Below are 14,587 nucleotides of genomic sequence, written 5' to 3' on the forward strand. Positions count from 1 at the left end.
GCAGTGCTCCCTGAAAATAAAAAACCTAACAAATATACTTTCTTAGCAGGAAACTCAGGAGAGCTCCCTGCAGTGCACCCATCTCCTCTGGGCACAGTCTCAAACTGAGGTCTGGAGGAGGGGCATAGAGGGAGGAGCCAGTGCACACCCAGAGTCAAAGTCTTTCTTAAAGTGCCCATGTCTCCTGCGGAGCCCGTCTATTCCCCATGGTCCTTACGGAGTCCCAGCATCCTCTAGGATGTTAGAGAAATTTACTATTGGTGAGGCCCCAACGGCTGACTGCTATGAATGTGGTGGCTCGAATGTAGATCCGCTGCACTGTTTTTGATATTGCCCTCAAGTACAAACCCTGCGGCTTACCCTCCAAGATTATAGAACTAATCCCACTCTGTCCAAGGGTAATCGGACGCTGTTAATAAAACTGGCAGCTGCCACTAAGAAAATAGGAATTTAATACCTACCGGGAAATCCTTTTCTCCTAGTCCGTAGAGGATGCTGGGGTCCACTTCAGTACCGTGGGGTATAGACGGTTCCGCAGGAGCCATGGGCACTTTAAGACTTTTCAAGGGTGTGAACTGGCTCCTCCCTCTATGCCCCTCCTCCAGACCTCAGTATAGGAACTGTGCCCAGGGAGACGGACATTTTGAGGAAAGGATTTACTTTTAATTTAACTATGAGATTCATACCAGCTCACACCTCAACCATGCCGCACAACATGGACAACACACGCCAACAGGCATGAACCATTTGCAGCAACATGCTGAAAATAATTGTAACACAACACCTGTGTAACTACAACAAAGTAACTACTGCAGGTAAAGTACGCACTGGGTCGGGTGCCCAGCATCCTCTACGGACTAGGAGAAAAGGATTTATCGGTAGGTATTAAAATCCTATTTTCTCATACGTCCTAGAGGATGCTGGGGTCCACACCAGTACGGGCGGGAGAATGAGGATGACCCTGCAGCACCGATTGACCAAACTTGAGGTTCTCATTGGCCAAGGTGTCAAACTTGTAGAACTTTGCAAACGTGTTTGACCCTGACCAAGTAGCTGCTCGGCAAAGTTGTAATGCCGAGACCCCCCGGGCAGCCGCCCAGGATGAGCCCACCTTTCTAGTAGAATGGCTTTTACCGACTTCGGTATTGGTAATCCTACCGTGGAATGAGCGTGCTAAATGGTCCCTCTGATCCAACGCGCAACAGTCTGCTTAGAAGCAGGACACCCAATCTTGTTGGGAGCATACAGGACAAACAAACAGAGCCTCTGTTTTCCTTATCCAAGCTGTTCTTGCGACTGAAATTTTCAAAGCTCTGACCACATCAAGAGCAATTGACTCAGTGAAAGTGTCAGTAGCCACTGGCACCACAATAGGTTAGTTCATATGGAAAGACGAAACCAACTTTGGAAGAAATTGTTGGTGAGTTCTCAACTCTGCCCTATCTTCATGGAAGATCAGGTAAGGGCTCTTGTGAGACAAGGCCCCCAACTCAGACACCCACCTTGCGGATGCCAAAGGCCAAAAGCATCCCCACTTTCCAAGTGAGAAACTTCAATTCTATCTCCTGTAGAGGTTCAAACCAATCTGATTGAAGGACCTGCAACACCACATTAAGGTCCCATGGTGCCACTGGAGGCACAAATGGAGGCTGGATGTGCAGCACCCCTTTCACGAATGTCTGAACTTCTGGAAGGGCGGCCAATTGTTGTTGAAAGAAAACTGACAAGGCCGAAATCTGGACCTTGATTGAACCCAATCTTAGGCCCGCATCCACACCAGCCTGCAGAAAATGGAGAAAACGTCCCAACTGAAACTCCTCCGTAGGAGCCTTCTTTGATTCACACCAAGACACATATTTTCTCCAAATACGGTGGTAATGTTTAGACGTTACTCCTTTCCTGGCCTGAATAAGAGTGGGGATGAATTCTTTGGGAATACCCTTTCGGGCTAGGATCCGGCGTTCAACAGCCATGCCGTCAAATGTAGCCGGGGTAAGTCTTGATACACACACGGCCCCTGCTGCAGCAGGTCCTCGCGAGGAGGAAGAGGCCGATGATCTTCTATAAGCAACTCCTGAAGATCTGGATACCAAGCCCTCCTTGGCCAGTCTGGGGCAATGAGGATTGCTTGAACCCTTGTTATTCTTTTGATTTTGAGAACTTTTGGTATCCGTGGAAGTGGAGGGAAGACATATACCGACCGAAACACCCACTGAGTCACCAGTGCATCCACTGCTATTGCTTGAGGGTCTCTCGACCTGGAACAATATCTCTGAAGCATCTTGTTGAGACGAGATGCCATCATGTCTACTTGAGGAACTCCCCAAAGACTTGTCACCTCTGTGAAGACTTCTTGGTGGAGGCCCATTCTCCTGGATGGAGATCATGTCTGCTGAGGAAGTCTGCTTCCCAGCTGTCCACTCCCGGAATGAAAATTGCTGACAGAGCTCTTGCATGCCTTTCTGCCCAGAGGAGGATCTTTGTCACCTCTGCCATTGCAGCTCTGCTTTTCGTTCCGCCTTGACGGTTTATGTACGCGACTGCTGTTACATTGTCCGACTGGATCTGCACGGGTTGATCTTGAAGATGTACTGCTTGTAGAAGGCCGTTGTAAATGGCTCTCAATTCCAGAACGTTTATGTGAAGGCAGGTTTCCTGACTTTACCATTTTCCTTGAAAGCTTTCCCTGTGTGACTGATCCCCAGCCTCGGAGACTTGCATCCGTGGTTACTAGGACCCAGTCCTGAGTCCCGAACCTGCGTCCTTCTAGTAGGTGAGAACTATGTAGCCACCACAGGAGTGAAATCCTGGCTTTGGAGGACAGGATTATCTTCCGGTGCATGTGTAGGTGGGATCCGGACCACTTGTCCAACAGGTGCCACTGGAATGCTCTGGCATGGAATCGGCCAAACCGTAGGCCGCCACCATTTTCCCCAACAACCGAATGCATTGATTTATTGACACTCTTGTTGGTTTCAAAATCTGTTTGACCATTCTCTGGATTTCCAGAGCCTTTTCTACTGGAAGAAATACTCTCTGTACTTCCGTGTCCAGTATCATCCCCAGAAAGGACAATCTTGTCGTCGGTTGCAATTGTGACTTCGGAAATTTCATGATCTAACCGTGTTGTTGGAGTACTGACAGGGAGAGTGCAATGTTCTGCACCAACCGTTCCCTGGATCTCGCTTTTATCAGGAGATCATCCAGGTAAGGATTTATATTGACTCCTTGTTGTCGAAGGAGGACCATCATCTCTGCCATCACCTTGGTGAATACCCTCGGTGCCGTGGAGAGCCCGAACGGCAACATCTGGAACTGGAAATGGCAATCCTGTACTGCGAATCTCAGATAAGTTTGGTGAGGAGGATAAATGGGAACATGCAAGTAAGCATCTTATATGTCTACTGACACAATGAATTCCCCTTACTCCAGAGTGGAAATCACTGCCCTCAGAGATTCCATCTTGAACTTGAACCTTTTGAGGTAGAGAATCAGATTTTTCAGGTTTAAAATTGGTCTGACTGAGACGTCCGGCTTCGGAACTGGAAGAGAAGCTGGCAAGGTCGATTTGAAAAATCGGCATGGGGGGACGTCATGAAACTCCAGTTTGTATCCATGGGACACTATTTGTAAGACCCATGGGTCCAGGCCAGATTGAAGCCAGATCTGACTGAAGTTTCAGACATGCTCCCACCCGAGCGGACTTCTGCAGATTCGGCAGAAGCAGGGGTTGATTTCTGCTCCTACGATCCTGGAGACGCTGCGGATTTCTTTCCTCTTCCTGCAAAGAAGGGGGAACCTTAGGCCTTTTTGTATTTGTTGGGCCGAAAGCACTGCATGTGAGAGTGCTCTGTCTTTTTCGCCGGTGCAGGAGCATAAGGCAAGAATGTCTACTTACCTGCGGTACCCGGAGAGACTAACGCATCCAGCCCATCTCCAACAAGGCCTCACCTTTATACGGGAGAGCCTACATATTTCTTTTGGAATCTGCATCAGCATTCCACTGGCGAATCCACAACGCCCTCCGAGCTGATACTGCCATGGTAGCAGCTTTTGAACCCAAGAGTCCAATATCTTTCATGGCTTCTAGCATGTATGCAGCAGCGATTTTGATATGACCTAAAGTTAGGAGTATCTCGTCTCTATCGAGTCAATTTCCGATCACAAGTTATCTGACCATTTTTCGATAGCCCTACTCACCCATGCGTAAGCAATGGTGGGCCTGAGCAACGTACCATTGGCCACATAAATAGATTTTAACGTAGTCTCCAACTTGCGGTCTGCCGGCTCCTTCAGTGAAGCCGTCCCAGGCGCAGGGAGAATCACCTTTTTAGTTAACCTTGACAGGACACTGTCTAATACGGGGGGTGACTCCCATCTTTTCCTGTCCTCTGCCGGGAAAGGATAAGAAACCTGAATCCTTTTGGGAATCTGAAATTTCTTTTCAGGGTTTACCCAAACTCCCTCAAAGAGAGTATTAAGCTCATGAGAAGGAGGGAAAGTTACATGAATTTTTCTTTCTTTATAAAAATTAGCTTTCTCCTGAGGTACAGGAGGGGCTTCCGTAACTTCCTTTATAGCAACGATCATATATTGAATGCTTTTTTCCAATTTAGGATCTATCCCCCTGGAATCACTATAGTCGTCACAGGAATCAGAGTCCGTGTCGGTATCAGTATGTACTATTTGTGCAAATGGTCTCTTATGTGACCCAGAGGGGTCGCCTGCGGATGAAAAGGCAGAACTATGAAAAATCACATCTTCCACTGATTTTCTCCAGCTCTCTGCATGAGAATCAGACTTATCTAATCTCTTACTGATATGATTCACACTATCACGTAATTGTTTCACCCATTCAGGCTCGTGGTGTGCTGGCAGTGCCACCACATTACAACTCTGTGTCCCTAAAATGGCTCCCTCAGGGGAAGAGCTCCCTGCCTCAGACATGTCACACACGTGCACAACCACACCACAGACACTGCGGGACTTATAGGGGACAGACCCACAGTAAAATCTGTCAGAAGGACACAGATAGGATTTGCCAGTTCACAACCCAGCGCCAGTAATAAATTGTCTGTGAAACACAAAATGCCCACTGATATACAGCACTTTTATAATGGTAATTACACAATATATAGCACCAAATGTCACTGTGTCCCCCCTGTTTTGCACCCTGATACTTGGTTCAGCAGTGGAGGACCAGCGTTCTTCTCTGCAGCCTGGAAGGAGAGAAAATGGCGCTGAGCAGTGTGCTGGCTGACTGAGGAAGCCCCGCCCCCATAATGGCACGTTTCTCCTCAGCATTTATGAGGTAATTTTTTATACTGGCGGGGTTAGGACTGTGCCTCAGCATCTTATGCCCCTTTATTTGCCAGTTTTACTAGGTTTCATGCTGCCCAGGGCTCCCCCACCCCCCCGCGCCCTGTACCCTACAGTGCCTGTGTATGTGTGGGTAGCATGGCGCACAGCGTTCCCGCCCGCAGCGCGGTACCTTTTAGCCATCATGTCGTCTGAAGATTTCTTCTTACACTCACCTGTCTTCTGACTTATGGCTCTGTAAGGGGGGTGACGGCGGGCTGTGGGAGTGAGCACATAGCCGCAGCTAGCGTTCAGTTCCCTTCAGGAGCTAATGGTGTCCTGTCAACCAGAAGCAGAGCCATGAAACTATTCAGGAAGTTGGTTCCTACTTCTGCCCCCTAAGTCCCACGAAGCAGGGAGACTGTTGCCAGCAGTTCTCCCTGAAAATAAAGAGAAAATCAGTAGAGCTCCCCTGGAGTGCATCCAGTCTGCCTGGACACATTTTCTAAACTGAGGTCTGGAGGAGGGGCATAGAGGGAGGAGCCAGTTTACACCCTTGAAAAGTCTTAAAGTGCCCATGGCTCCTGCAGAACCGTCTATAACCCATGGTACTGAAATGGACCCCAGCATCCTCTAGGACGTATGAGAAACAATATTATCTCAATGGATCTCTCCAGATCACATACCTATTTCTTTAGTTTATCCTAGGTTGTCCTTTCTATTTTTAATGGATTGGATGGACACTTCCATGCAAAAAGAAATAAAAACTGGGAAATTTTTTGATATCTGGTTGCCATATGTTCACACTCTGTCTGATATCCTCAAAGATGCAGACGTAGTTTTCACACTGCCTCCTGGTATAATTTAGAAACACTTAGTACTGGTGTGAAAATTATAAAAATAAATAAAAAAAAAGATTGTAATGCAGGCAACAGATTGTAATGCATACACCAGTATTTTAGGGTTACTTGAGAAGAATACAGAAAATAGGATTTTAATTAACTACCGGTAAATCCTTTTCTCGTAGTCCGTAGAGGATGCTGGGGTCCATATTAGTACCATGGGGTATAGACGGGTCCACCAGGAGCCATTGGCACTTTAAGAGTTTAATAGTGTGGGCTGACTCCTCCCTCTATGCCCCTCCTACCAGACTTAGTCTAGAAACTGTGCCCGAGGAGACGACATACTTCGAGAGAAGGACTATACAGATAGTGGCGAGATTCATACCAGCTCACACAAACAAGGCAAATCCGGCAAACAAGCCGAAAAACTCAGCAACAGCTGAAACAGTACTGAAACAGTAAAGAAACACAGAACTTACCTAGGAACCAGGCAGTACTAAATCAGATAACCAGTGCAGGATAGAGAAGCACTGGGCGGGCGCCCAGCATCCTCTACGGACTACGAGAAAAGGATTTACCGGCAGGTAAAATCCTATTTTCTCTTACGTCCTAGAGGATGCTGGGGTCCATATTAGTACCATGGGGATGTACCAAAGCTCCCAGAATGGGAGGGAGAGCGCACAGGCTCCTGCAGAACTGCTTGACCAAACTTGAGGTCCTCAGAGGCCAAAGTATCGAACTTGTAAAACTTAGCAAACGTGTTCGACCCAGACCAAGTAGCCGCACGGCAAAGCTGCAAAGTCGAGACACCCCTGGCAGCCGCCCAGGAAGAACCCACTGTACGAGTAGAGTGGGCCTTAACAGATTTTGGACACGGCCATACTGCCATAGAATATGCATGCTGGATAGTGAACCTGATCAAGCGAGAAATCGTCTGCTTAGAAGAAGGACACCCAATTTTCTTGGGATCATACATGTAAACAGAGACCGATTTTTTGTGATGAGAAGTCCTCTTCACATAGATCTTCAAAGCCCTCACAACATCCAAGGCCTTTGGAGCAATTGAGGCAGTAGCCACTGGCACCACAATAGGTTGGTTGATATGAAAAGCAGACAACCTTTGGAAGGAACTGTTGACGCGTCCTGAGTTTCGCCCTATCTTCATGGAAGACCAGATAGGGACTTTTACAGGACAAAGCCCCCAATTCCGGCACACCTCGCGCAGAAGCTAAGGCCAACAAAGTGACAGCTTTCCACGTGAGAAACTTGACCTCAGCCTCCTGTAAAGGCTCAAACCAATCCAATTGCGGGAAATGCAACACCATGTCAAGATCCCAGGGTGCCGTCGCCACCACAAAGGAAGGCTGGATGTGCAGAACCCCTTTCAAAAAGGTCTGAACATCAGGGAGGGCAGCCAATTGTTTCTGGAAGAAAATGGATAAAGCCTAAATCTGGACCATCAGGAACCCCAATCTCAGGCCCATATCCACTCCTGCTTGCAGGAACAGGAGAAACTGTCCAAGTTGAAACTCCACCGCAGGAAACTTCTTGGAATTACACCAAGACACATATTTTTTCCAAATATGATGGTAATGTTTAGACGTTACAGGCTAGGAAAGGAGTATCAGCGTAGGAATAACCGCGCTCGGAATACCCTTCTGAGCTAAGATCTGGCGCTCAACCGCCATGCTGTCAAACAAAGCCATGGTAAGTCTTGATAAGCAAACGGCCCCTGTTGGAGAAGATCCTCCCGAGGAGGCAGAGGTCTTGGATCATCCAGCAGATCCGTGTACCAAGCCCTCCATGGCCAGTCTGGAGCAATGAGGATTGCCTGAACCCTTGTTCTGTTTACAAGCTGTAGAACTCTTGTAATTGCTTGCAGTCCCCACACACCCCACATACACACAGGGTAAGGGCAGACAGAGTTTTCCCCCAAGAATGGCAGAGACACAGAGATTGGAGCCAACCCACACAGCGCTTACAGGGTATAGACAGACCCCAACCAGCGCTGACTGTGCACCTTTATAGGTTACACAGTCTTTACACAGTCTCCCCCCCTTCTAGAACCCCCTGGTACCATCAGAGATAGCTGGAGTTGCTCTGGAGGGACTGCTCTTCGCTGACAGCGTCTCTGCAGGCAGGAAAATGACGCTGAACACTGCTGGGTCCGCTCTGAGAAGCTCCGCCCACTTAATGGTGCCGTCTTCCCACTCCTCAGAAGATTATACTGGCCTGAGGATTCATGCTGGCTGAGATCCCGGGACCCTGACAGGCTTTATAGGTCAGTGTAGGTTGTAGGCGCTGGCCCCTCACAGCGCCGCACTATGTACCGCTGAGCCCCGGAGTGCAGTTAGTACTGCACTCCATACCCTGTTGCCGTCATCTTCACATCAGCTCCCCACCTGTTGTTAGGGTCTCCTGCCCTGTGCTGCCACGTTGTCATGGCAACCGGGAGACAAGTGCTAGCGGAGTAACCTGAGCGCAGCTGATACTCCGGTTCGGGTCTTTTGCTGTGCAGTGGTTACAGGCTCTGTGCACGGCAGGGGATCCGGTGCTGGTTTTTGTGCTCACAGTCTGTGAGGTCTGAGTGGGGCGTGGACAGCACCTGCTTTATAAGGCCTCTTCTCAGGTTAAGCAGATGCTGCTGAATCTTTGTTGGTTAGTCAGTTCCTGAAAGTTAGCCAGTACTGTGTAGCTTTGTATTTGTTGTTGCTTACTGCAAATAGGCCTGGGGATTTGGTACTACACTCTGCCAATCCAGACCTAGCAGTAAGACTGGAGTCAGTCGTTTAACCTGCTGGGGTTCTTTTGCTACTCTGTGAACTTAGCAGGTTTGCGGCTGTATTCTCAGACTGCCTGCCTAAATCCTGTCTCACTGTGCAAGGTGTTCAGGTATTCAGTTTAGTGGCAGTAAGCCGAACCTGTGCACTGCAAGTGAGGATTAGGATTGTGGAGACTCTCCTTGTGTCTATCATTCCATCTCTGACCAAAGAGTTTACTGCCACACCCGTTGGTAACCCTTTAGGGTTTTGCTGTTGCCCTTAGCAACAGCATTTCGGGTTCTCTACGTATTAAAACACAACATCTTGCTTTTTTCATCTGAGCATTCCTAATATAGGGAGACACCCAGTTTCTTAGCCTCTGGGCTTCTCTGTTCACTTTGTGTTTATTTTGTTACCCTATCACCTTCTGTGTACGTAATGTCATATTCCCCAGTCTGTCTGTGAGTTCATTTGTTTTGCATCCCTATCCGTTCAGACACCAGTACATTCCTGCAGGCACTGGTGTGCATAACAGGTCAGACACCAGTACATTCCTGCAGGCACTGGTGTGTATAAAACCTGTTAGGGGGCCGATGACTCACTCGCCACCGATCTTCTGGCTCTGTAAGGGGGTGGCGGCATGCTGCTGGGGTGAGCGATCCCCTGCAGCGGGGAATGTTCTATCCCCTCAGGAGCTCAGTGTCCTGTCAGCGGAGATAGTGGCTCAGACCCCGCAGGGCGGACAGTACTCCCCCCTCAATCGCACGATGCAGGGAGGCTGTTGCCAGCAGCCTCCCTGTAAAATAATAAACTCTAAAATAAACTTTTTCTAAAGAAGCTCTGTAGAGCTCCCCTAGCTGTGACCGGCTCCTCCGGGCACATTTTCTAAACTGAGTCTGGTAGGAGAGGCAAAGAGGGAGGAGCCAGCCCACACTGTTAATCTCTTCAAGTGCCAATGGCTCCTGGTGGACCCGTCTATACCCCATGGTACTAATATGGACCCCAGCATCCTCTAGGACGTAAGAGAAAAGGGAATGTTATTTACAAGTGCAGTTAGAAGAAACAGGCGGTAGATCTAGCATAAGTCACATACAAATTACTAAGGATAGGGGCGCACAAGTCAAAGTGCAGGTAAGTATATTTAAGTTGAGACCCCCAAGAGAGTTTATTGGTTTGATTTCATTATGAAATTATCAAAGAATGAGGGGTGCTACCACGGACACAGAGAATACAATCACATAATTCGAAAGGAGAAAGAAAATGTCCAAACTGTGGTGCACAAAAGATTACACAGTAGCTAAAATATAATTTTGATTAGTAATCTGAATAAAAAGTATTCATAAAAAGCGAAAATTGATTTAAAAAATATTAGAAGTGTCAAAAGAAATGAAAAATTGTATTAAAAATCGGTATATGTGAAAAGGCTCCATGAAACACTTCTCTGAATAATTCAAGAAATAGGGGGAGAGAGATCTGTGCCCGATATGTTTATATATTATGGTATAATATCTAATCTAATTTAGAGGACCTTATAGGCTCATCTTTTACATGTAACTGTACACCTTGTAATATGCCCTAGTGGGTAGAGTCCACGATGTCCTCATACAGTATCATACACCTTAATCTTTTGACCTATCAGTTAAAAAAAAAAAAATCAACCAAAAGTGGCAATTTTTTATGTGTGGTACATTAGTAGGTGCTAAAGCCCACTGCTTAGCCTCATGTGGATGTATCCAAATATATACTCAAATAGTTATTTAAATATATTTTCCCATAATCCTTGGCATTGATTTAGTCTGGATATTATGGAATTACACTAGGGCATATTACAAGGTGTAGTTACATGTAAAAGATGAGCCCATAGGGTCCTCTAGATTAGATTAGATATTATACCATAATATATAAACATATCGGGCACAAATCTCTCTCCCCCTATTTTTTGAAGTATTCAGAGAAGTATTTCATGGAGCCTTTTCACATATAGCGATTTTTAATACACTTTTTCATTTCTTTTGACATTTCTAATTTTTTTAAATCAATTTTTGCTTTTTATGAATACTTTTTATTCAGATTACTAATAAAAGTTATATTTTAGCTACTGTGTAATCTTTTGTGCACCACAGTTTGGACATTTTCTTTCTCCTTTTGAATTATGTGATTGTAAGTCACATACAATGCAGAAATCACAATTTAACTGCAGTGGGCACTGAATTTAACTACACTGCTAAGAGAGCTGGTAGGAATTAATGCGGTGTATAACCTGACTCAAAGGAGAGGCATACAGGGAGACTGGATCCAGCGATCCCGGAGACCTGCAGAGCTCTAGAAATGGCTGCCATCTCTGTGAGGGATGAGGGTGTAGGAGGAGCAGCTCGGGGGAGAGGGGGGGGAAGAGACCTCAGCAGGATGGTGCCCTGGTTTGGGTAAGCGCTGATCTCCCCTTGCTTACATTAACCACCGGTTCCCTGGCTTATTTTACACTGTCCTCAGCGCCAGTAACATTTGCCCTGGTAGTCTAGTGTAGCCCAAACACCGGGGTGTGGGTACACATTAGCACCTCTGGTCTGTCTCCAGGGACCAGAGAGGAAGGAATGCGCAGATCGCACCTTAACTGTCCCCCAGTGTCTGGTTGCAATCCGTGGTAGCCCTTAGTGCCCCTGCTAGTGAAGTCTATCAGGGACCCACCAAATGTTCCACACCATGGCTGGAGTTGCGGCTCCAGTGGAGGTGTTGGAGTAGCAGCGCTGGCGTCCAAAGGACTGCCTAGCGCTACATGCTCAAATATCACAAGATAAAAATTGTTAAACATTGTAAGAATATGAAAAATTCTAAACTTGGCCTGCAGAATATAGACCCAGCTGTTATCCGGTGACCAGCTCCTGCTGGCACCAAACAAAAACTAAAGGGCCTGAGCTGTGGGCGGAGTATGAGTGGAGAGAGGCCAGTGCATCCTGGGAGCTTGCAAAAGCTTAGCAGTTCGGTGCATGCCCTGGTCTCCACCAGCATACCCCAAGGTTAACCCTGTGGAGACTATGGAACCTGAAGAAATTACATTATACTGTAACATGTGACTACACGGCCTGACTGGAGCCTACAATTATTCTTCTTAACTGAGTGATGTTAAAAATAAACCTTGGTGTACACTCTGGCCCTAATTCAGAGTTGCACAAATCCTCCATCTGCAGTCATATCTCATGATGTTTAGCAGCTTTGCATGCGCCGTTACATGCCATTCACAGCCAGACACCTCTCCTCTTGCTGCAGACTGGGTGTAAAATTCTGTTGGTGTGTAGGTGGAATTGTGGACTTGGCAGAGTTGAATGTATGTAAAAAGCTATCGGATTTAACCTGAGTCTCTTGCACAAGGATAGCGCTGGTGCAAATGCATGGAGACAGTGATGACAGCATCTCACGTGCAGAACGATGGGGGCAGAGAAATCACATAGATACTGAAGATTCAGTAAACAGGCCGATAATCACATTTATTTCCAAGCATGGAAAGTGCTAGAACCAGACAGCCTTGTAATTATGTCTATTTATTAATGGTAATCATTTCAACATTTAATTATAATTCAATAGAAGTAACATTGACTGATGTCTATCAGCTCAATGACATTTATTTTCTTGCGTGTAGGAAAAATGTCAGTGAGGAATATTTACCACACTCAGTATGTGCTAATTAGAATGGTTTCACAGCTCTGCTTCTGATGTCTAATGAGACTTGATTTCTGGGTAAAACATTTCCCACACTCAGCGCATGAAAATGGTTTCTCGCCTGTGTGAGTTCTCTCATGTTCAACGAGAGTTTGTTTTCCTATAAAACATTTCCCACACTCAGAGCATGAAAATGGTTTCTCGCCTGTATGAGTTATCTGATGTTTAACAAGAGTTTGTTTTTCTATAAAACATTTCCCACATTCAGAACATGGAAATGGTTTCTCACCTGTGTGATGTCTCTGATGTACAACAAGACCTTTTCTCTCTATAAAACATTTCCCACATTCAGAACATTTAAATGGTTTTTCCCCCGAATGAATTCTCTGATGTGTTGTAAGATGTGTTTTATGTGCAAAACATTTCCCACACTCAGAACACGAAAAGGGTTTCTCACCTGTGTGACTTCTCTTATGTATGATAAGAGTTGATTTACGGTCAAAACATTTCCCACATTCAGAACATGGATACGGTTTCTCACCTGTGTGAGCTAGCTGATGTGTAGTAAGATGTGATTTCATTGCAAAACATTTCCCACACTCAGAACATGAAAATGGTTTCTCTCCTGTATGAGTTCTTTGATGTATAACAAGATGTGATTTTTGTGCAAAACATTTCTCACACTCAGAACATGAAAATGTTTGCTCTCCTGTATGAGTTCTTTGATGTATAACAAGATGTGATTTATGTGTAAAACATTTTCCACACTCAGAACACAGAAATGGCTTCTCACCTGTGTGAGTTCTCATGTGTGTAACAAGTTCTGATTTAAGTGTAAAACATTTCCCACACTCAGAACATGGAAATGGCTTCTCACCTGTGTGAATTCTATGGTGTATAATAAGATTTGATTTAAGTGTAAAGCATTTCCCACACTCAGAACATGAAAATGGCTTCTCACCTGTGTGAGTTCTCATGTGAATAACAAGTTCTGATTTGTGTGTAAAACATTTCTCACACTCTGAACATGGATATGATTTTTCACCTGTGTGTATTCTCTCATGCCTAACAAGATTTGATTTATGTGCAAACATTTTTCCACACTCTGAACATGGATATGGTTTAGCTCCCGTGTGAGATAGCCGATGTACAACAAGATATGATTTCTGGTTAAAACATTTACCACACTCAGCACAAGGAAATGGTTTCTCACCTGTGTGAGTTCTCTGATGTCTGACAAGTTTTGATTTTGTGGTCAAACATTTGCCACACTCAGAACATGGATAAGGTTTCTCACCTGTGTGAATTCTATGGTGTATAACAAGATGCGATTTACGTGCAAAACATTTCTCACACTCAGAACATGAAAATGGCTTCTCACCTGTGTGAGTTCTCATGTGAATAACAAGTTCTGATTTGTGTGTAAAACATTTCCCACACTCTGAACATGGATATGGTTTCTCACCTGTGTGACTTATCTCATGCCCAACAAGATTTGATTTATGTGCAAAACATTTCCCACATTCAGCACATGAAAATGGTTTCTCACCTGTGTAATCTCTCTCATATCTAATTGGAGTTGGTTTGTCTAGAAAACATTTCCCACACTCATATGAAAATGGTTTCTTAAATGTGTAAGTTCTCTTCTGCCTAATAAAGACTGACTGTGGTAAATGTTTTATAGAGCAATCAGAACAGGGGAAAATGTTAGCACCTGTATGAGCTGTACTATGTGTAACAATATCTGGGTTATCAGGAGAAATGTCCTCAAGATTAGAGATAGCAAGTGATTTATCTGCACTTGGAAGAACTGGATGTTTAGTTAGGGTAATGCAGGTTTCTTCTGGAGAATTTCTTGTGAATTTGGGATCTTCGGTTTTAAAATCTTGAGACAAAATTAGATATCCCTCTGGCGTATTAATGCTTTTGTGTCCATCTGCTGGAAATAAAATAAAAATATATGGAAAAGTATTTTCCCCCACTTCATAGTATTAGTGATTCAGTTGTTTAATTTCAGTGAGGAAATTTTCA

At 45.5% G+C, this 14,587-nt stretch overlaps 1 protein-coding gene across 1 annotated transcript in view; it reads right to left on the reverse strand.

Moving 5' to 3' along the window:
- Positions 1–14,587, reverse strand: part of LOC135057187 (uncharacterized) — an 826,406-nt gene that overhangs the window by 181,149 nt on the left and 630,670 nt on the right. Inside the window, 1 exon segment of the mRNA XM_063963085.1 lies at positions 14,271–14,495. Within this exon segment, the coding sequence (XP_063819155.1) occupies positions 14,271–14,495 (225 nt within the window).

This window comes from Pseudophryne corroboree, chromosome 3, assembly GCF_028390025.1.
Source record: "Pseudophryne corroboree isolate aPseCor3 chromosome 3, aPseCor3.hap2, whole genome shotgun sequence".
Classification (NCBI taxonomy): domain Eukaryota; kingdom Metazoa; phylum Chordata; class Amphibia; order Anura; family Myobatrachidae; genus Pseudophryne; species Pseudophryne corroboree.